At 42.8% G+C, this 22,547-nt stretch overlaps 1 protein-coding gene across 1 annotated transcript in view; it reads left to right on the top strand.

Annotated features, from left to right (window-relative positions):
- The window catches only part of LOC126194753 (probable ATP-dependent RNA helicase DDX47), a 66,458-nt gene extending 44,966 nt beyond the window's left edge, over window positions 1-21,492 (top strand). Inside the window, exons 7-9 of the mRNA XM_049933034.1 lie at window positions 3,703-3,835; window positions 20,999-21,127; window positions 21,211-21,492. Coding sequence (XP_049788991.1) covers window positions 3,703-3,835; window positions 20,999-21,127; window positions 21,211-21,348 — 400 coding nt within the window. The 3' untranslated portion in view covers window positions 21,349-21,492. The remainder of the gene's footprint in view (window positions 1-3,702; window positions 3,836-20,998; window positions 21,128-21,210) is intronic.
- Window positions 21,493-22,547: the final 1,055 nt, after the last annotated feature.

Genomic DNA, 22,547 nt, shown 5'->3' with positions numbered 1-22,547 from the left:
AGCACCTCTCTTGCGGGCAAGCTCTTTCTGCTTAACACATACAACTGCATCTGCGCTGAGGACACATTTCCTGGATGCTGGCGTGAAGTCATACACATACCTAAGCCAGGTAAGGACAAAAACCTTCCTTCTAGCTACCGCCCCATCTCTCTTACCAGCTGCATTTGCAAAGTGATGGAACATATGATTCATGCCCGGCTGGTGTGGTGGCTTGAGCCTCGCCATTTACTCACGAATGCACAGTGTGGATTTAGAATGCAGCATTCCGCAGTTGACCATCCCATTAATTTGTCCACCCATGTCATGAATGGTTTTCTGCGGAAATCCCAGATTGAGGCCGTGTTTTTCGATTTGGAGAAGGCCTACGACATCTGCTGGAGAACTGGTATCCTCCATACTCTCTACACGTGGGGCTTCCGTGGGCACCTGCACCCTGTTTTCTTCGGGCATTTTTACAAAACTGAGTTTTCAAGGTGCGTGTGGGTTCTGCCTTGTCGGACACCTTTATTCAGGAAAATTGTGTGCCTCAGTGTTCCACCCTGAACGTCATCCTCTTTGCTATCGCCATTAACCCTATAGTGGTTTGTCCCCCACCGGGCATCTCTGGCACTCTTTTTGTCAATGATTTTTGCCATCTATTGCAGTTCTCCACAGACCTGTCTAACTGAGCGACACCTTCAGTGCTGTCTTGATCATCTTCGCTCCTTGAGCATCGCCAATGGCTTTAGCTGTTCCACTGATAAAACCGTCTGTATGAATTTCTGGTGGTGCAAATGGTTCCTCCCACCATCTCTACACTTTGGGCCTGTTGTCCTTCTATTCGTTGACTCTACGAAATTCCTGGGGCTCATGCTCAATAGGAAACACTCTTGGTCCTCCCATGTCTCTTGCCTGTCAGCCCACTGTACACAGTCCCTCAATGTCCTACGTGTCCTCAGTGGTACTTCTTGGGGTGCCAATTGAACCATCCTCCTCCGTTTGTACTGGTCCCTTGTCCATTCGAAACTAGACTATGGGTGCTTGGTTTATGCATCTGCACGCATCCCTTTAACACCGTCTCAACACAATCCATCATCATGGCGTCAGTTTGGTCATGGGGGCCTTTTGCACCAGTCCAGTTGAATCTGTATGCTGAAGCTGCTGAACTACCACTGTCCTACTGCCATGACTTTCTTCTCAGCAGGTAGGCATGCCATTTGTCTGGCATGCGTGGCCACCCCTCCTATGCCTCCATCTTTGATATTCCTTAGATCGTCAGTATGGGGCTCGTCCATCTTCTCTGTTACCTCCTGGAGTCTGCTTTTGCCACTTGCTATGGCGGCTTAACTTCACGTGACCTGCAACTTTCCCAGCGGGTGTGAACCCTTCACTACCTTGGCTTCATGAAGTGGTCAGTTTTAATCGTGGCCTTCATTTGCTTCCAGCCTTGGTCTATCGCCTTCAGTTTCACGACCTTTGCTTGGAACTTAGTGATAGTACCTTTGTATACACTGATGGCTCTTGGACTGACCGGGGGTCAGATGTGCCTTTGTCATTGGCATCCGTGCATTTCGATATCGGCTTCCAGCACACTCCTCAGTATTTACAGCTGAGCTTTTTGCCTTGTATCAGGCCACAGAGTACATCCGGCAACACAAGCTTCCCAATTGTTTCCTGTGTTCAGACTCACTCAGCGCCCTCCAAAGTCTCTCTGCACTGTACACTGCTCATCCCTTTGTGCAGCGGGTCCAGGAAAACTGTCAATTGCTCACTCTTGGTGGAGCCAATGTTGTGTTTCTGTGGGTCCCTGGTCATGTTGGTCTGCCAGGAAACAAGGCTGCTGCTGCTGCTGTTGCCAAGGCTGCAGTCCTTGTACCTCAGCCCGCAAGTATGTATATTCCCTCTGGTGATCTCTGCATTGCCGTCTGTCAGGAGGTGGTGTTCCTTTGGCATCGCCAATGGTCCTCCCTTCACGGGAATAAGCTTTGGCTTATTAAGCCTCTCCAGGTGCCTTGGACGATCACCTCTCGGCACTCCTGCCAGGAAGAGATTGTTTTAACTCGGCTGCGTATTGGGCACTGTCTTTTTAGCCATCGTCATTTGCTCAGTGGCACTGCCCCACCACTTTATATGCATTGCGCCCAGCTTGTAACTGTCCGCACTTCCTGCTGGAATGCCCTTTTGGAACCAATTTACGTTCCAGCTTGGGTTTTCCATCTGATTTATCAGCTGTTTTAGCGAATGACGCAGGGGCTGTCGACCGGATTTTACTTTTTATCTGCCGAAGCAATACGGCAAAGGCCATTTAATTTTTAGTTTCTGGACCTCCATTTTTGTATGGTGTTTTTTTATCCCTTTTTACACGTGCCTTTTTTAGCTGTCTCCTATTCTGTCTATTGGGACTGACATAGTCATTTCCCTCGTCTCTGTGTTTGTGTTCCCTAGTTTTGACTAGGGCACATATGACCCCAGGTGTTTTTTGCACCCTAAAACAAAACAAACACTGTAGTTCAACAAATATATTTGAACATTGCTGCAAATGCAAAGAAAAGTTCATCACAGGTCTAAATAAAGTCAAAGCCTTGTTAATAAACAAAAACTGAATGAAAGTAAATCTTTGCTGTCTGATCTCACAAAAACATTCTATGTTGTGGTCATAGATGAAGTCAGTAACAGATCGAAATTAATTATTCATTCACCCAGTGAACATTCTAGCACCTAAACAGAAAATTACAGAGAGGAGCCTAATATTCTGAATTCTGTCTTCCACTGTGGAAGACCATACTACTACATTTCGTCCTTTTAGTTGCAGGAATGATATAGATAGAAAATTAACTGAAATAACTCGACAGAGGAAAGCAAAGGAACTTGCTGCTGTTGTGGCTACAGTTTTTAACAGGTTGCTGGAGGATCAAACTAATCTAATAATTTGAGAAAAGGCACAATCATTCCACAGAGTAGTCATTGGACAGATGCACATAATTACACGCCTGTATCAGTGACTGCAATCTGTGCACAATTACGGACTGTTTTATATGTTTGCATATTGTGAAAGTCTATTTGTAAAGAATGAAAATCTACAGTGAAGGAATAAACATGGATTTCACAAATAGCAATCTCTGTTTGCCCATGATATCGAAAAGGTATTAATAATGACAGTTAGGTGATCTATGTTTTTTCCCCGACTTCTGAAAGGCATACAGTAAAATATCAAGCTTCCTGTTAGTGAATAAAATATAAGTTTATGGAATATCGGAGCAAGTGTGAGAATTTCAGAGATGTTCTCCAAACTACTGTATTAAACAATAAAAGACAGACATCGTGCATTCCAAAGAGGTTTACTGTCGGAGTTACGTAAATATACATTCCAAGACGAATCAGTCAACATATTACTTCGATATAACAGTGAAATGACCATAACAGGGAAATTAGAGGTCGTGTCATCCCTTACCAACAGTCATTATCCTTGCACACCATTTGCGAATGGAAAGGGAATTTCTCATAGCCTTTGCCAATGAAATTTCAAGAATTGTGGATTTAACCTGGAGCTGCTCCAACATCCCACCACAAACAATTAGACATGAACAGCGAAAGAAAATTTAAAAAAGACACCTTTCCTAGGATGTTAATTTTTTTTAAGTAAAAAGATTATTAACTTTTTTGTTCCTTGTAAGTAGATAACTTTTTTTTAATTCAAGAATCTGTATGTGTGTGAATTTTCAGGGGTTTGGACATCCCTCACGTAGATGTTGTTGTCAATTTTGACATACCAACACACAGCAAAGACTACATCCACAGAGTTGGTAGAACAGCACGTGCTGGTCGTGCTGGAAAAGCTATAACCTTTGTAACACAGGTAATGTGAAATTAAATACTTTTTAGAGCTTTTACTGTTTGTGATCATCAGGGTAGTTCCTTGTATCACCACATACTGAGCTCAATAGTTAGTAATACTTTTCAAAGTACTGTTCGGAGACTTGTTTTGCAGTAGCTCACGATTTTTACGCTGCCGATCCCTTAGCTATCATAGCAGGAAAATTTATCAACATTCATTTTCAGAAATTAGTTGACATTTGAAGTTCCTACCTTCAAATTGAGATGTCAGTATATTAACACACACACTGAACAAATAATGTAAGGATTACAGGCAACAATTCACAGAATAATACAGGTGCTGAGTCCTTGAAACTTTACTACCTTTCAGATCTTTTTTCAGAGCTGGAGAGTACTCACACACACACACACACACACACACACACACACACACACACACACACACACACACAAAAATACCTACCTACCTACCTACCTGCCAGAACAGCGTAGCCATTCATATGTGTGTCTATAGCACTGGAAAAAGGATTTCTGAAATGTAGTAAAGCTCTGTCTTATTTAAGAGCCTTTTGACGACTAAGTGCTTCTAATATTTGTTTAACTGTCACCTAATTTTTTAAATTATTTTCATCCCACCAAGACTTCCATTGCTATGAATGTGATCAACATATTGATAAAGTTCTGTGTGACATGAGGTGGACTGCGGCTGGCAGTTGGCCTATCATGAAAATGGTTAGATTTATGAGAGCACTCTATTAATGCCTGCTTATTGTGGTACAAATTTATGGTACATGCTGTCTTTACTCATTGAGAAAATAGGTAATTATTTATATTCTGCTGTCCACTCATTGTGTCTCTGTTTCAGGTTCTCCACTGGTTAGCTACACCATTTTATTTCTAAGTTATCTCTAAAACTCTACATTTATTCTCAGAGTTTCTTCAAGGACTTAAGCATCACATTTTTGTGTGAACCATTTTATGTGTAAGTTGCATTTCCATTTGCTTCATTCGGCATTCCATAGTATACACAACCAAGTAGCAGAAACAAAATAACACTGATAGAAATGAAGCAGGCAAGTGACTAGTTCGCAAAACTCACGTACTAGAAGAGCCAAAATATCACAATTTTGTTGCAATGAAATAATTTTCACCATAATGAATCTTTCATCTTGCAGCAGTGTGTGCACCATTATGAAACTTGCTGGCATATTAAAACTGTGTGCTGGACCAACATGTGAGCCTAGAATGTTGCTTTCTGTACCAACTTACTTACCCAGTCATGACTCACAGCCTGCCCTCACAGCTTTAGTTCTGTCAGTTTACTGAAAACGGTATCCTAGAGGCTGTGTTTCAGCCAGTTGTCAACAATATCTTTTCCTCCAGGAGTACTGAACCATCACTCCACAAGATCCTAATAGACCTGCAAGGTTTTCAAAATAACTATCTACGTCTATACCCTGTAAACCACTGTGGGGTGCATATCAGAGGGTATGGCCTATTGTACCATTTATTAGTGTTCCTTCCTGTACCATTCAAATATGTAGTGCAGGAAAAAGGATTGTTTTAATGCCTCTGTGCCTGCTGTTGTTGTTCTAAACGTATCCTCATGGTCCCTATGTGAGCGATACATAGGGGGTTGTAGTATTTTCCTAGAGTAATCATTTAAAGCCGATTCTTGAAATTTTGCTAATGGACTGTCTCAGGATAGTTTACATCTGTAATCAAGAGTCTTCCAGTTCAGTGCCCTCAATATCAGTGTGTGTCACACATTCTCTTGGATGAAACAAACCTGTGACCATTCCTGCTGCTGTTCTCTATATGTTCAGTATCCCGTATTAGGCCTTTCTGGTACGAGTCCTACACACTTGAGAAATGTTCTAGAACTGCTCACACAAGTGATTTGTAACCAATCTCTTTAGTGGATTGATCACACTTCCCCAATATTCTACCAATAAACCAAAGTCTACCACCTGCCTTATCCATAACTGAGCCTATGTAATCATTCCATTTCATATCCCTACAAAGTGTTACACCCATATATTTGTATGAGCTGTCAATTCCAGCAGCTACTCACTGATATTATAGTCATAGGATATTAAGTTTTCTTAATTTTGAGAAGCGCACAAATTTACATTTTCGAACATTTAAACCAGTCTTTGCATCATTTTGAAATTGTATCATGATCTGACTGAATATTTATGGAGCTTCTTTCTGACAGTACTTCATTATAGATAACTGCATCACCTGCAAAAAGCTTAAGGTTATTATTAATATTGTTTGCAAGGTAATTAACATACAACATGAATAGCAAGGGTCCCAACACATTCTCTGGAGCACATCTGTAGTTACTTTCACATCTGACAGTGACTCGCCATCTAATATAACGTGCAGCAGCATCCATCCTACCAAAATGTCCTCCTCAATCCAGTCACAAAATTCACTTGCTACAACCCCCCCCCCTCCACACACACACACACACACACACACACACACACACACACACACACACACACACACACACAAAAAAAGCAAGCACACCTTACACACACGACCACCAACACAGCATCTCGGGCTGGAATTTTTAAGGTGTTTTAAAATACTTATATTTCATGTTTTCAACATTTGTAAAATGGTTGTTTGCAATGTACGTCTCTGGGACATCTGCTCCAGTACAGAGATTTTTTAAAATTATGTGCAATGTTTTGTCTGCAGAAAGGGGTAGACTTTCAGTGTCTTCTGTCTTAAACATCTACTGAAAGTTGAAAGTAATTCAGAACTTCTTTGTTGTGAAATTTTTGTTGTAATTAAAACAAAGCATGTCTGTAAAAGTAATGTCCGTTGAAAAATATAACACAGTAAATAAAACATGGTGTTCCAGTACTCTGTAAATTCAAAAATATGTCCTGGGTTGGACCCAAAAAAATGTGGTAAGCCTAATTATTTGTGAAAGACAAGGTACTGGGTTTGAGTCCTCGTATGGCACACAATTTTAATCTCCCAGAAATTCTTCATCATGTACACAATACTGAACGAATTTTTACGGACAACACCATAGAGATGTTCAAAATTTTGTGAATGATTCCCTAAAATAAAAGAGTATTTTAACCGAAGTCCAAAAGTGTTCAATTTGTAAGTTATTTTTTTATTTCCTTATAATGCTAATACTACATCTGTGGCTACTCTAATCCACCCAGTCAGTAAGATGCAACATCAGAAGTAATATTTATTTCCTATGATTATTATGTCACACCAAGGTGAAGAAAACGTTAAGAACAACAATACCAGAACTTTTTTACAGACACTTTAAACAAACCCAGTCACTGTAGCCCACTGAACCTTCACCTCAAACTCTGAACAACCTAATACATTTTTTACTTGGCAAGAGAATATGAAGTAACCAAACTCTCAACCACTGACCAAAAAGCGATAGAAATCATTCAGTGCTTGAAAAACAATAATACGTGTAGAGAAGGTTCAATAGTAGCTGAATGATGGAATTAATTGGAGATAGGACTGTGAGCATGTTAAATGGGAGCCTGAATCATTACTTAGAGACTGGACTTCTGGTTTGATTCATTCCTGTCACAAGAAAGGAGACTTGAGTTGTTTAGGAACCTTACTGATGCCTGTTGCATACAAGTTTTCACCAAGACTGTACTGAACAGAACTGAATCTCAACTAGAGAATACTGTTAGATTCGGAAAAGGATGCACTTGTATTGAACGGATACATGAAGTTAGTGCTATGACAAGTGAAGATGGCTGGTAAGAAATACATCTTCATCATTGTTGGTGTATCTTTGAAGGCATATGACTCGATTGACATATATGTACTATCAGGAAAACTTTGGAGGAACTAAAAAAGCACCAGATAGCAAGTACAGTACAGAGGAACACTTTCGAGAAGTTTTTAAATCGCGACAGGAGTAAGAAAGGTAGATGGTCCCTCTCCTCATTAATTTTGCACTGGAAAAGGTAATAAGAGTGTAGAAAGGAGTTAGCTAGACAGGAATTTCCAAATGCTAACTCATTGGAGCATGGCTGCAATGGGATTAATGTTTTGTGATTCGTATTTCTATCCGTTTCAATGGAACACCTCATGGTTCGCAGGCAGCAAGCAGAGTAAGTTTACTAAATGTATCATTTGTAAAAAGGCAATCCATTATGAACATCAGTGATTCTCCTTGCACACTGCACCTGCACCTGGAACTGGGAGAAATCAAGAAAACCAATAGGTTTAAACTCTTAGGAGAATGTCTGATACCCAATCTTTGCAAAATACCAGCTTTATAATGTGAGTAAACAAGCTGTAGCTGGCGCAACATCCGATGAAGCTCACCTGTAACAAAAAGTGTCTGTCTCGTAACACAAAAATGAAACATTGCCAGACAGTTACCTGCCTTGAAGCCCTGCATGTTTCAGGTGTCTAGTACACAACAGGAAAATGTCTCAGACAAATTTGAGAAAGATAATGAGGAAGGCACTGGGACCAGTGAAGGAAGGTAACAAATATAAAAAGTGTGGCTGAGAAGAGGGGTTTGGCCTGTGGGATGCATCCCTTAAGGGTGACCAGCTAACTTCTTGCATACTAGCAAAAAGAGGGAAGCCAAGTCACCATGATGGAAGTGATAAAAAGACCTGCAGGAACTGGGAGGTAAAGAGAGACTTAAAAGACCAGACATCTCTAGGAGAATACTTAAGCAAGTTATGTTTGTGGACAGTCCACCAAGAAAGAAGACAGGTGTCCTACGGACAAAGAAGAGGAAGGCACAATACAGTCAGAGGATGCACGACGACTTGGCAAACATCAAAACCTGCTCCAGAATACAATAGTTGAAAGTTGTGGTCCTTAGTGGCCTACAAGAAACGAGATGATAAGACAGTTAATAATATTAAAAAGTGTAAACTTGTATAAGGTGTGCAAACAAAAAGTGTCTTTAATGCTGCAGCCAGTTGCACAAATGATCATTAAATGTATTTATTTACAACTGTGATTTTGGTTATTCTCAAGTTAGCACTGTAACAACATAAATTGCTTAAGAACCAACTCAGCTCTAGGAATACAGTATGTTCTCAAAAAATTTGTAAAATCCAAATTATTAAAAAAATTATACCCCTTCTATCCTCACAATGAAGTACATCAGGGCTTAATAGTTCATTTTATGAGGACACTGCCCTTGTGGTAACCATGTTTACATATTTCATTTGCATCTAAGATAAGTTTGTTCATCATGTATGTGAAAGGATGTAACAGTTTATTAAAATGAGAACATGCTAGATTTTGAGAACAGTATGTGTGTAAAGTTGAGCTGGTCTTAAAGCAGTTTATATTGTAACAGTTGTCCACAATAGCCAAAATCACAATTGTGAATAAATATGTTTCACAACAGTTCATGTGAAAAATATCATTTCTAAAATACTGAAGGACTGTGGACACAGGGGAACTGAAAATAACAGCAATGATAGTTTGAATATTAATTAAGCACAGTGAGAGATGTAATCAAAGCAAATAGCTACTTGCTGTTATTTCAAACCCTAAGGGATAAAGTGCTTCACATGGCAGATCAGAGAACTTTCAGATATTTTGTCTGTGCCATGTGATCATAGAAGTTCAACATATATACTTTGAAAAAAGAGAATAGACCTGAAATATCACTAACATCAGTGGAGGAAGTATTCTAGATTCCGCCACTCAAAAAGCTGAAGTTAACACTCATTGGTATTTCTCACACACAGTTTCTGAAGCCATCTGCAAGAAGATCCTTGCTATCTCTTACACATACACAGAGTGAAGACAAATTTGCTCACTTGGACCTCGCAGCACGATTCCTCACATACTAACGATGAAAAAATGTGTCTCGCAAAATTTTGTCTTGGGCACATTGCTGGCAATAAATGAAAGTTAAAAATGGGCAATCTGGCAACACTGGAACCACATGCATGGTAACTACCTCTTTCACCATATAAGGGTAGTGCTGTGCTGATAGAAGCAGTGATAGTGTTTCGCATTAGCACGCAGGAGGCCGAGGGTTCGAGTCTGGGTAGAGGTGTATTTTCCATTAGTTTGCAATTTCATTCTGCCATATAACACGGTAGTATAATCATTTCTTAAGCCACATGTATCTGATATTTACATAGTACATTGTTTTGTAATGGTAAACATAACAAAAATGTGGTCAGACAAGTCATTTTCCTGCACCTCCAAACATTGTGCAGCCCACTGAGTCGTACAGCTCTCGACTCTTCGCAGTGTTGCTGCATCCACAGATACAAGAGCATCATAAACATGCACCATCAATATTTTTACATGACTGGCGTACAATACATGTACTCCTTCAGATGTTCCCACAGGAAGAAATCCAAATGATTTAGGTCAGGCGAATGCGGAGGCCATACAAATGGACCTCTCCCCAGTCGCACCCATTTCCCTGGAAATGCTGCTTGTGAAATGTTATTTTTTTAAATTACGCTTTTGCCTACCAGTGAAAGTGATGTTTCCACATATATGTCAATAATAATAATATTATGATGATAATGTAATGCATGGGGGATGCTAAACAGTGTGTGCGTATCAGACTCAATGTTGAAAGACATAATTAATGGTTCCCTGGTGATAATACGTGCAAATGGTAATGGAGTTTGGAAATTATTTGCAAAGCACATTGCTAGTCCTGGTTACATAAGCCCCTAACGAAGTGTAATGGGCCTGAAAGTGGCAAGAATAATGGGTGGTAGTAATCGATGAGGCCACTGGGGGAGGGTACACAAGAAACATGTTTGGGATCTAGTGGATGCAGTTATGTGGAAGAATTCATGTCCACGACATGCAATAGGCTTCTTTAAAGGCTGACCAATGAAAAACTTTTACTTCCGTTTCTGTGTTCGTAGCATCAAGTCCAAACGTTTTGTAAAAGACTCACTATAATCGCTGTATAATGATGAAGACACCAAATACTGTACCATACAGACTTATTTAACAAACAAAAACAAATACGCCTCGTCCCAAAATCGAACCTTTGACCTTCTGCATGCTAACCCAAAACACGATGCAGTGCACCAACTGCACAGTACTACCATATGCTGACAGAGGTTGTTACCATACATGTGATTCCAGTGTTGCCAGACTGCCAATCTCGAATGTTCATTTACTGCTGGAAATATGTGCAAGACTAAAGTTTGTGAGAGATGTTTTTGTGTTGTTGGTACACGAGGAATCGCGCCATATTACAGGGTGATTAAAGTTAACCTTTCAAACCGCTGTAAGAATAACACCACTGGTCAGAGTGATGTCAAATTACAACGGAATATTATCAGAGAAGGGGAAAGAAGAAAAATAAATAGTTACAAAATGTAGCTATAGATGGTGCTGTAACCATCATAATTTAATAGTGGTCGACTACAAATGAACCGTACAACAATACGTTTTATGTTAAAGAAACTGTACTACTCAGTGTGCATGGGTGTGCAGGTGTGATACTGTTAGTTACATAAGCCCATCCACTACAGCACCCCCCCTTCGGGTCCGGGGGTTAGAATAGGCCCGAGGTATTCCTGCCTATCATAAGAGGCAACTAAAAGGAGTCTCACACATTTCAACCTTTATGTGATGGTCCCCTGTAGGGTTTGACCTCCATCCTTCTAAACTTTCCCGTACTGCGAGCCAATTGGGGAAGGGTGCCTTACATGGTGCATCGTGTCCATCATGCGCTGAGACCTCTCGCATCCTTTGACGTGGATCTGCACTTCCACTCATTCTCCAGCTGTTGGGTGAGGTCAGCCTCCTGGGTGCATTTTCCTCCATCCGCTATGCTGTATCGCTTTCTGCATTGACAATGATAATGGACTTCTTAGCTCATTTGCACCTGATATCCAGCACGGTAGCCAGTCCGTTGTGGTGGGCCACCATGTACCCTGTTGGTTGTAGCCCCCTGACTACACAGGGATCGCTCTGCTGATGCCTGTGCTGTTAACTCCCCACCTATGCCAAGGAGTAGACGCCCATCCCCCTGAGACTAAAAGGACTACCAGCAATGGCCATCCTGCCAGGTGGCCTCTGCTGCAGCTGGGTGGCGCCCGTGGGGGAGGGGGTGGGCCTCTGGTGGGAGTGGGTGGCATCAGGATGGATGACCCGTGATTAAGCGTAGTACATCATGTCTTGCTGGTGGTCAAACACCAGCAGTCTCCAAGCATTCACAGGCTCAATTCAGTGCATGGAAGTACGACCCCAAATCGCGAGGCCCCCCCCCCCCCCCCGGCCACACCAAGGGAGGAACACCAGGCTAAGGATGGCAGCGCATCTTATTCGCCCCGGTACCTTGTATGTTCGAGAGCCGATGGGGAATCTTTCATGACTATGAAGCCTCAGTTTTTTGTTGAGCATTTAGAGGACAAGTTTGGAAGGAAGGTGAAGGAATTGTCCAAAAGGCGATCTGGGTCGGTCTTAATCAAAACAGCATCCTCTGCCCAGTCACAAGCACTACTCGCTTGTGACAAGGTGGGGGATGTTTCTATTTCCATCATGCCCCATAAGAGCTTAAATATGGTCCAGGGTGCCATACAATGTGTCCCACTCAAACCTCCCTGATTTCAAGGGCCTAGGAGAGAAAACCACAGTAGATATGACAATGAAAAATGCACCACATTGTAGAGCATCTCAAAGAATTTATATTCCCACTTCAGAAGTGCCAAGTATCATCGCCAGAGTGCAACATGGTTGCATGAAGTGAAAAATGGCGACTCCACAGCAGCGCGCGCAAGCAGTAATGTGGTTTGCAGAAACAAAATCGCTGATTACTGTGCAAAGAAACTATCGTCGTGTGTATGAATGTGAGCCACCTGATGTGTAAACAATTAAGGAATGGTATAGGAAATATCTGGCAACAGGAAGTGTTCTGAAACATTCTGGCGTTGCACGTCACAGAGTTTCATAAGAAACAGTGGAGGACATCAGACAAACATTTCTCAAAAGCTCACGTCAGTCAATTTGTCAAGCATCTAGGCAACTTGATGTACCTCGATCAACATTGCATCTTGTAGTTCACCAGCGTCTTCGTATGTGCGCTTACAAAGTGCAAATTCTGCAACATCTGATGTCGAATGACAAACTACGCCGACAACAATTTGCTGCAGATATGCTGCAGCATATTATTATGGATGCCAGCTTCCTGAAAAGATGTTTATTCTCAGATGAGGCAACCTTTGATCTATCAGGACAGGTTAATAGGAATATAGTTCGGATTCGGAGTTTGCAAAATCCGCATGTTGTCATTGAACATGCTTGTGATAGCCCTAAACTAAACATCTGGTTCGGGCTAATGCACGACAGGATTGTTGCTGTGTTCTTCTTTGCAGAATAAACAGTGAATGAGTCAGTGTATCTGGACATGTTGGAGCAGTTTGTTTATCCTCAGATAAAAGACTTTCAACACATCATCATTTTTCAAAAAGATGGAGCTCCAATGCATTGGTCAGCAGCTGTTCGCAAGTTCCTGGATCGGAAATTTCCCAGTTGTTGATTCGGATGTGGAGGATCCATTGCCTGGCCACCATGTTCATCCAATATTACGCCGCTTGATTTCTTCATGTGGGGATTTGTGAAGGACCGCTTGTATGCAACCAAAGTGGATGATATCCCTACGTTGCGACATCGTATCACTAATGCGATTGCAACAATAACAGAGGAAATGTTACAAAGAACTTCACAAGAAATTGAATATAGACTCAATATTCATGGTTCACATGTAGAAGTGTATTGATGATAAATGAACTCCTTGAGATGCTCTACAATGTGATGCATTTTTCATTGTCGTATCTACGGTGGTTTTTCTTTCCTGGGTCTTTGAAATCAGGGAGGTTTGGGTGGGACACCCTGTATTTCACAGGGACCTTCTTTTGTTGTCTGTTTATGAGCTGCACGCTAATTTAGAGCAGCAAGGTGTTCATTTCATCCGACGCATCCACTGGGGTCTGAGGGATAATCAGGTTGCCACCGGTGCCTTCATGTTGGCCTTAAAGGGTGACACATTACCTGAGAAGGTAAAGGTGATGATCTACTGCTGTGATGTGAAGCCATATATCCCTCCCCCAGTGAGGTAATTTATGTGCTGGAAGTTTGGTCACGTCTTCCCGCTGTCCTTCCAACATCACCTGTCAGGATTGTGGACATCCTTCACATCCCAGTACTCCATCAACTGCAGGGAGCATCATTTGCCTTGTTCGCCAGACTGCAGGATTCTCCAGAAAGAAAGGAAAATAATGAGATACCGACTGACCTACACTGAGGCTGAAAGAAAATATGAGGGGCTGCATCCTGTGTGTATGGCGTCAACCTATGCTGCCGCTACGACAACGGTTCTACCATCTTCTGTTCTGCCATTGACATTTGGCTCTCAGAGCCATCAGACTCCACGTGCTCCCTTGATGGTGGGGGGGGCCACTTCCCTCCCTGTTACTCCTCTACCACCTACTTCAGGAGCAACACCCTCCCAACTATCAGGGACGTCAGTCCCCACTTCTCAGCTGGATAAGCGTACGTCTTCTTCGGCTCCTCTCACTAGGAAGGGGTCCCTTGGGTCACTCCCTTCCCAGGTTCTTACCAGTGGCAAAGCTGACATCCACCAGTGGCTGAAGCAACCACAGATAGCGGGTCGTAGGACTTCATGGTGCTCATCAGTCGCTGAGACTGAATCCGTGAAGCCCTCCCAGCTGGACACACCTAAGGAGCAGCAAGAGAAACCAAAAAAGATAAAAACCCCCAAGAACCAAGGCACTGTGGTGGCCCCCACACCATCGTCATCTACAAGCTCTGCGTCTGAGGATGAAATGGAGATTCTGGCATCTCGCTGGGCCCTAAGACACAATGGATGTTGATTGCACAGGTACTCATCCAGTGGCAACAGGTGACTCTGAGGTGTAGACTGCCTCATTGAGTGTTTTATGCCTTCCCAGTTACACGATCACATCATTCTCCAGTGGAATTGTGGCAGTTTTTTCCACCACCCGGCAGAGCTATGTCAGCTGTAAAGCTTAACACCTGCTTTCTGCATTGCCCTGCAGGAAACCTGGTTCCTGGTAATGCAGATCCCTGACCTTCATGGCTACAGGGGATATTACAAGACCCGTAGTGAATATAATAGAGTGTCAGGTGGAGTTTGCATCTATGTCCTGAACTGGGTATGTAGTGAACTTGTGCCCCTTCAAACTCCTCTTGAAGCTGTGGCTGTCAGGATACAGACAACAGACAATGCATGAAATAACTGTCTGCAACATATATCTCCCTCAAGATGGTGCAGTATCCCTGAACGTATTGGCTGCACTGATTGAGCAACACGCTAAACCTTTCCTACTTCAGGGAGATTTTAACGCCCATAATCCCTTGTGGGATGGCACTGAGCTTACTGGCCAAGGTAGAGATGTCGAAAATTTACTGTCACAACTCGACCTCTGCCTCTTAAATACAGGTGTCCCCACACATTTCAGTGTGGCACATGGCACATACTCAGCCATTGATCTCTTGGTTTGCCTTCTCCTATCTATCCACTGGAGAGCACATGATGACCTGTGTGGTAGTGACCACTTCCCCATCTTCCTGTCACTCCCCCGGCGTCATGCCCATGGACGCCTACCCAGATGGGCTTTAAACAAGGCAGACTGGGTAGCATTCGCCTCTGCTGTCACCGTTGAATCTCCCCCACATTGTACCATCAGTGTTGTGGTTGAGCAAGTCACTACAACGATCGTTTCTGCATTTCTCTTGTTCTTTAGGGTGCCCCCTTTGAAAGACTGTCCCTTGGTGGTCGCTGGAAGTCGCTGAGGCTATTAAAGATTGTCGGCGAGCTCTACAGCGATATAAGTGGTACCCTTCCCTAGAGCACCTAATAGCCTTTTAGCGGCTCCGTACCCGCATTCGCCAGCTTATAAAATGACGGAAACAAGAGTGTTGGAAGAGGTATGTGTTGACCATTGGGTGCCATGTGTCACCTTCCCAAGTCTGGTCGAAGATCAGACGTCTTTTTGGGTACCAGACACCAACAGGTGTCCCTGGTGTTAACATCAATGGTGTGTTATCTACCAACTCAAACATGATTGCCGAACAAACAGAGGTTGGAAAGGAAAGCCCTCTCGTTCACAAGCCATAGTGAACCCTATAACACCCCATTTACAGATTGGGAGCTCCTCAGCGCCTGGGCCGGATCGAATCCACAGTCAGATGATTAAACATCACTCGTCTGACTACAGGCGATATCTCATCATCATCTTCAACCGATATGGTGCGTGGCCTCTTTCCAGCAATGGCGGGAGAGCATCATCATTCAGGTGCTCAAACCCGGTAAAAACCTGCTTGATGTGGCTAGCTATCAACCTCACCAACGTTCTTTGTTTGCTGCTGGAACGTATGGTGTGTTGGCGGTTTGGTTGGGTCCTGGAGTCACATAGCCTACTGGCTCCATGTCAGGACATCTTCCGCCAGGGTTGCTCTACCACTGATAACCTTGTGTCCCTCAAGTCTGCCATCTGAACAGCCTTTTCTAGATGCTAACGTCTGGTTGCCATCTTTTTTGACTTACGTAAAGCATACTACATGACTTGGCGACATCATATCCTTACCACATTGGATGAGTGGGATCTCCGGGGCCCGCTCCCAATTTTTATCCAAAATTTCCTGTTGCTCCATACTTTCCATATCCTAGTTGGTGCCTCTCATACCTCCTCCCCCCCCCTCTCCCCCATCCACCGTATTCAGGAGAATGGTGTTCTGCAGGGCTTCTTATTGAGTGTGTGTCTATTTTTAGTGGCCATTAACGGTCTAGCAGCAGCTGTAGGGCCATCGGTCTCACCTTCTCTTTATGCAGATGACTTCTGCATTTCATACTGCTCGTCCAGTACTGGTGTCGCTGAGCAGCGCCTGGGAGCCATTTCAGCTGCGAAGTTGTGTGTCATGCACTTCTGTCGACATCATACTGTTCATCTGGAACCTGAACTTTACCTTAATGACGATCCACTCACTGTAGTGAGACATATCAATTCTTAGGACTGGTTTTTGACACCCTGTTGACTTGGGTACCTCATCATCATCAACTTAAGCAGAAGTGCTGGCAGCACCTCAATGCCCTCCACTGCCTGAGCAACACCAACTGAGGTGCAGTTTGCTCTATGCTGCTGCAGCTCTACAGAGCCCTTGTTCAATCTCACCTTGACTATGGAAGTGTGGTTTATGGTTCGGCAACGCCCTCAGCGTTGCGTTTACTGGACCCAGTGCACCACTGTGGCGTTCGCCTGACAACAGGAGCTTTTAGAATGAGTCTGGTGACCAGTGTCCTGGTGGAGGCTGGAGTCCCTCCATTGCAGATCCAGCGTGCACAACTGCTCACCAGTTACGTTGCACACATTAGTAATTCTGCCGAGCATCAGAGTTACCGTCTCCTTTTCCCACCCGTGGTAGTTCATCTCCCACATCGGCGGTCCCAGTCATCGCTAAGATTGCGGTTCGCTTGTGGTCCCTTCTGTCTGAACTGGAGTCCTTCCCTTTACCACCTCTGCTTTTGAGGTCCATTCACATAAACGTCTATGGTGTACACCTCGGTCGAAACTTCGTCTGGACCTTTTACATGGGCCTAAGGACTCCGTTAACCACGCCGCTCTCCGCTGTCATTTCCTCTCAATTCTTGACGTGTTCCGGGGCTCTGAAATTGTTTATACCGATGGCTTGATGGCTGATGATAATGTTTGCTTCGCATACGTCCACAGAGGCCATATCGAACAGCATTCCTTGCCCACTGGCTGCAGTGTCTTCACTGCAGAGCTTGTGGCCATATCTCGTGCACTTCAGTACATCCATTCCCATTCTGGTGAGATGTTTCTTCTCTTTTCTGACTCCCTGAGCAGCTTACAAGCTGTCGACCAGTGCTATCCTCACCATCCTTTGGTAGTGACTATCCAGGGGTCCATCTCTGCCCTGGAACGGTCCAGTCGTTCAGTGGTTTGTGTGGACCCCAGGACACGTCGGAATCCCAGGCAATGAACTTGCTGACAGGCTGGCCATATAGGCTACACGGAAGCCGCTTTTGGAGATGGGCATCTCTGAAACTGACCTGCGTTCTGTCTTACGCCACAAGGTTTTTCGGCTTTGGGAGACGGAGTGGCATAACAGTACGCACAACAAACTGTGTGTCATTAAGGAGACTGTGAATGTGCACAAGTCTTCCCTGCGGGCTTCTCGCAGGAAATCAGGTGTACTGTGTCTGCTCAGCATTAGCCATATGTGGCTAACATGTTGTTACCTCCTCAGTCGTAAGGTGTGTCACTGTGGCACACAAATGACAGTCGTCCACCTCTTGCTGGACTGCCCACTTTCAGCTGCTCTGCGGCAGACTTTTAACTTTTCCAGCACCCTACCTTCGGTGCTGGGCGACAATGCCTCAATAGCAGCTTTAGTTTTACGTTTTTTTTGTGAGGGCGTGTTTTATCATTTGATCTAAGTTTTAGCGCATGTCCTTTGTCCCTGTGTGTCCTCCGCCCTTGTGCTTTTAGGGTGGAGGTTTTAATGTGTTGCAGAGTGGCTGGCTTCTCCTTTTTATTCTCACGGTCAGCCAGCCATGGTAATCTGCCTTCTTGTTTTAATCTATTCTACCTCTTTCTTGCATCTCTCTGTGGTTCTCTTGTCCTCTTTTGTTCTTTGAAGTGTTTGCTGCCTTTCTGTCATTCTTGTCGTATTCCCTTCCTTTCGGTGTTGTGCTCTACCTCTCGTTTGTTTTCTTCTTTCTCCTGTATGATTATTTTAACAGGAACAAGGGGCCGATGACCAAGCAGTCTGGTCCCTTTCCCCCTCCTATAAACCAACCCACCAACCACTACGGCAAGGTCATATTACATCAGCTGGGAAAAATCGGTTTTCAATTGTTTTGAGGCCAAAAACCACATAAAAAGCATCACTCACGTCGGGTTTTAAATGTCCTGAGGCCAAAAACTGCATAAAAAGCATCAATCAAAATCAAATTGGATTATCAATTTCCGTGTGACTGCCACAAAACATATCCAATATGCTGTTCACCATTTTCTGCAACAAGTTGAAATCAAAAACAGCATGTTCCACAACTGATCAAAGTGTTTCTGGGATCACGTTCAGAATGTGTTGTGCAATATGTACCTTCAGTGCAGCTAAGTTTGCATTTGGAACACAGAACACAACATCTTTCAGATAGCCCCACAGCCAGAAGTCATGTAGATTAAGATCAGGTGATCGCGATGGCCAGGCTGTAGGGAAATGGCATCTGATAATTCTAGCATTTCCAAAATGGTGCTGCAGAAGCTGCTTAACTGGATTTGCAGTGTGCGGATGTACACCATCTTGCATAAAAATGATCCCATCCACTCTGTTAGTGAGCTAGAATGATATGGTTGTGCAAAAGTCACTCATAGCGCTTACCGGTTGCGGTACAGGTAACAGGACTGGAATCACTTGTCTCTTCCAAAAAAATATATGGCCCTATGATAAATGATGCCGTAAACCCGCATTACACAGTGAGCTTTTCAGGACGAAGTGGTACGTGTTGATTTGCGTATGGATTTTCTGTTGGCCATATTCGACAATTCTGTATATTGACATATCCTGTCAGATGGAAGAGAGCTTCGTCTGTCTACTGAATCTTCCACAGTCAATCATTGTCCACTTCTATTCAAGCTAGAAATTCTGAAGCAGAGGTCTCCCTTGCTGGCAGGTCAACAGGAAGGAACTTGTGCACATGGGTAATTGTGAATGGATAGCAAAGAAGGATGTTTCGTAGGATTTTACGCAGCATGCTCACAGGTATGTCGAATGTCCGGGCAATTCTCTGTGCACTACACCTTTGCACACCACCACTCGTCTCCTCCCGCATTGCTGTGGCCACTGCTTCCTCTGACATCGAATCAGTTTGTTTCCTCCTTCTACCAGATTGCACACCAAAAGAACCCGTCTTTTCGAATTTCCAAATCATTTTCTCCAGACCCAGGCAGTCATCTGACCAACACCTTTTTTTTCAAACCCTTCAGTGTCCAGAACTTCTGCAGAGCGGTGTGTGCACTGTCATCATCCTTGTAATACAGCTTTACAAGCAGAACGTAACCCTGCATTGAGATAGTCATGGTGAACGTCACAGATGCGAAAGTTGGAAAAAGCTGTGTACTCAGCATGTTTATACCAATTTCAGTGGGTCGTGCGCATGACAGGTGTTTCCATTTATGTATTCTGACACATACAACGTCATCTATTGATCAATTTTCACACTTTTTTTTCCCCTCTCTCTTCTTCTTCTTCTGCCATACTGTTTCCCCCTTCTCCGATAATATTATGTTGCAATTTGATTTCATTCCAACCAGTGGTGTTATTTCTACAGCATTTTGATAGTTTAACTTTAATTATAATCACCCTATATATCACCTCAGGATTTTCCTGCATCTACAACTTCTTCTTAAATATGTTTCTGGCATGGTGATAACGTTTACTGGAAGTTTTCTGCTATTCGTAGATGAGCTAAGATTCATAAGAGATGCAGAATAGAATTACAGTGATTAAAAGATCTGTGCAGGAAAAATCCCCATGCACCAGTAAAGCTTTCTCTTCACCTTGTAAACCACCCTTATTAAAGACAATATGCCAATACTCTACTTGCTTCAGACACGTTGCCCAAATTATCGGATAACTATCATAAAGCTGTTCCTCCACGATGGTGCTGCAGCGTAGTGTGCTCTATATGTACAGAAATGTTGTGGTAGCCAGGTCATTAATTTCGTAAAAGTAGTCCATCTTACGTTGGCCTTCTCATTTCCTGTACCTCCACAGAAGTGTTATTCATTGTCTTTGGTCAGGACATTGTTCCATCAGTGTTTTTTCCTAATAACAAAAAGACATGCATGTTTTAACCATATTAATAAGTGTCATACTTTTGTGTAGCACTGCTGCTCCATAATTTTGATTGTGTGATAGTCTCTTTCTCCATATTCCTTCCACAGTGCTATAATAATTCTTGTGTTCTACTTCTTTGCTTTTCTGTATATCACATCTCAAAATTACCAGTTGCCTTTGCTCTTTGTCACTGTTGGCTTTTGCAGAAGAAATATCTGGCACCAAAAGATATTTAGTTTTTATGTTGTCACATTAGGTAAGCAAGCCTGTTGGAATAAAATTCTTTGATTTTAATGCTTTCTAGTATGATGTTGAACTGTACCAGCGTATTGAACATTTGATTGGCAAGCAGCTTCCATTATTCAAGCTACAGGAAGATGAAGTAATGTTGTTGCAAGAAAGAGTGGCAGAAGCCCAGAGGATGGCAAAAATGGTAAATAATGATTTCTTTTTGTGTAAAAGCATATATCACATCCTTTACCATTTTGTTTTTAATTGTTTCTTTTCCTGTGACAGCAATTAAAGGACCTAGAAGAGAAGAAGGGTGGCAAGAACAAGAAAAGGAAAGGTGCTGTTGATGACGACGACGACACGGAAGAAGCACAAGGAGTTAGGAAAAGATTGAAAGGGAAGAAGATGAGGAAACACAGATGACACATTGTGAACAAATGACCTTTTTTATTACTTAAGTGCTGTTCACATGTTACTGTTATCTTGGTACTAATTTATAAAAAAGTAATGTGGAGAATTTGATATTTATTCACTGTTAAATGAAATGTAACATCTTCAAATCTAAAATTGTTGTATTATTATGAACTTCAATACAGCGTGTTCCTGTAAGACACGTTAGACAGAATTTAGTTGGGTAAGTAACAAGTATTACTTTAAACATGCCACACAATTGTATAGGGTTCATATTTCAGTCAGACACTCTAAGGGAGAACTGTGTTATGAGGGAGAGAGAGAGAGAGAGAGAGAGAGAGCGCTTTATGTATTCAAAATATTAATCAGGAACAGTTGGATGACTTGTGGTCTGTTTTGTATAAATAATCAATGTGTGGATTCATCTGTGCCAACAAATGCTAAAGCAGTGGGAATCACAATACCACACTACCCATGAGAATCTCGCAGAGATATTGAAGACACTTAATTGTTGACACAGAGTACAGAACACATTTTGTTGCTGGGTTACTGTCTCAGAGCAAACTGAAAAGTGAACACTTAACATGTAGCAATACAGTTGTGTAGAGAAGTGCGCCTAGTCACACAGCTTCCCTTGCATCTACGTCTACATGGTCCTTGACACACATACTGAGCAAACCAGTGTGAAATAATAGAACAGAGGTCACTTTCCATTTTATCACACATTAATGTTTCTTCCCATTTCATTTGCCTATTGAGTCTGGGGGAAAATAGCTGTTTAAACGTGTCCGTACCATCTGAAATTACTTTCATTTCGTCTTCACAATCCCTGCAATAGCAACTTCTATGGGGATACAGTATAGAGCCTCTCCCTTGAAACTTGTAAATAGTGTTTTCTCGGGGTGTTTTGTTCCAGTCTTCAAGCATTTGCCAGTTTACGATTTTTGCATTTCTGTGATTTACCTGCACGATAAACAAATGTGATCACTAGTGATGCCCTTCTTTTTATGCATTCTGTATCTGTTGTTAGTCCTGTTTGGTATGAATCCCACACACAAGAGCAATATTCTATTCTATGATGGGCTGCAGGAGTGTTTTCCAAGCGATCATGTTTGTAGGTGACATTTTCCTGTATTTTACCAATGAAACCACAGTACATAGACAGTAATGTCTTTTGTGTGCTTACAAGATAATTGAAGGTGTGAGGACTA

This window comes from Schistocerca nitens, chromosome 1 (genome assembly GCF_023898315.1).
Source record: "Schistocerca nitens isolate TAMUIC-IGC-003100 chromosome 1, iqSchNite1.1, whole genome shotgun sequence".
NCBI classification, from domain to species: Eukaryota; Metazoa; Arthropoda; class Insecta; order Orthoptera; family Acrididae; genus Schistocerca; species Schistocerca nitens.
The sequence above is the reverse complement of the archived record's forward strand: the minus strand, read 5'-3'. Positions and strand labels throughout refer to the sequence as shown.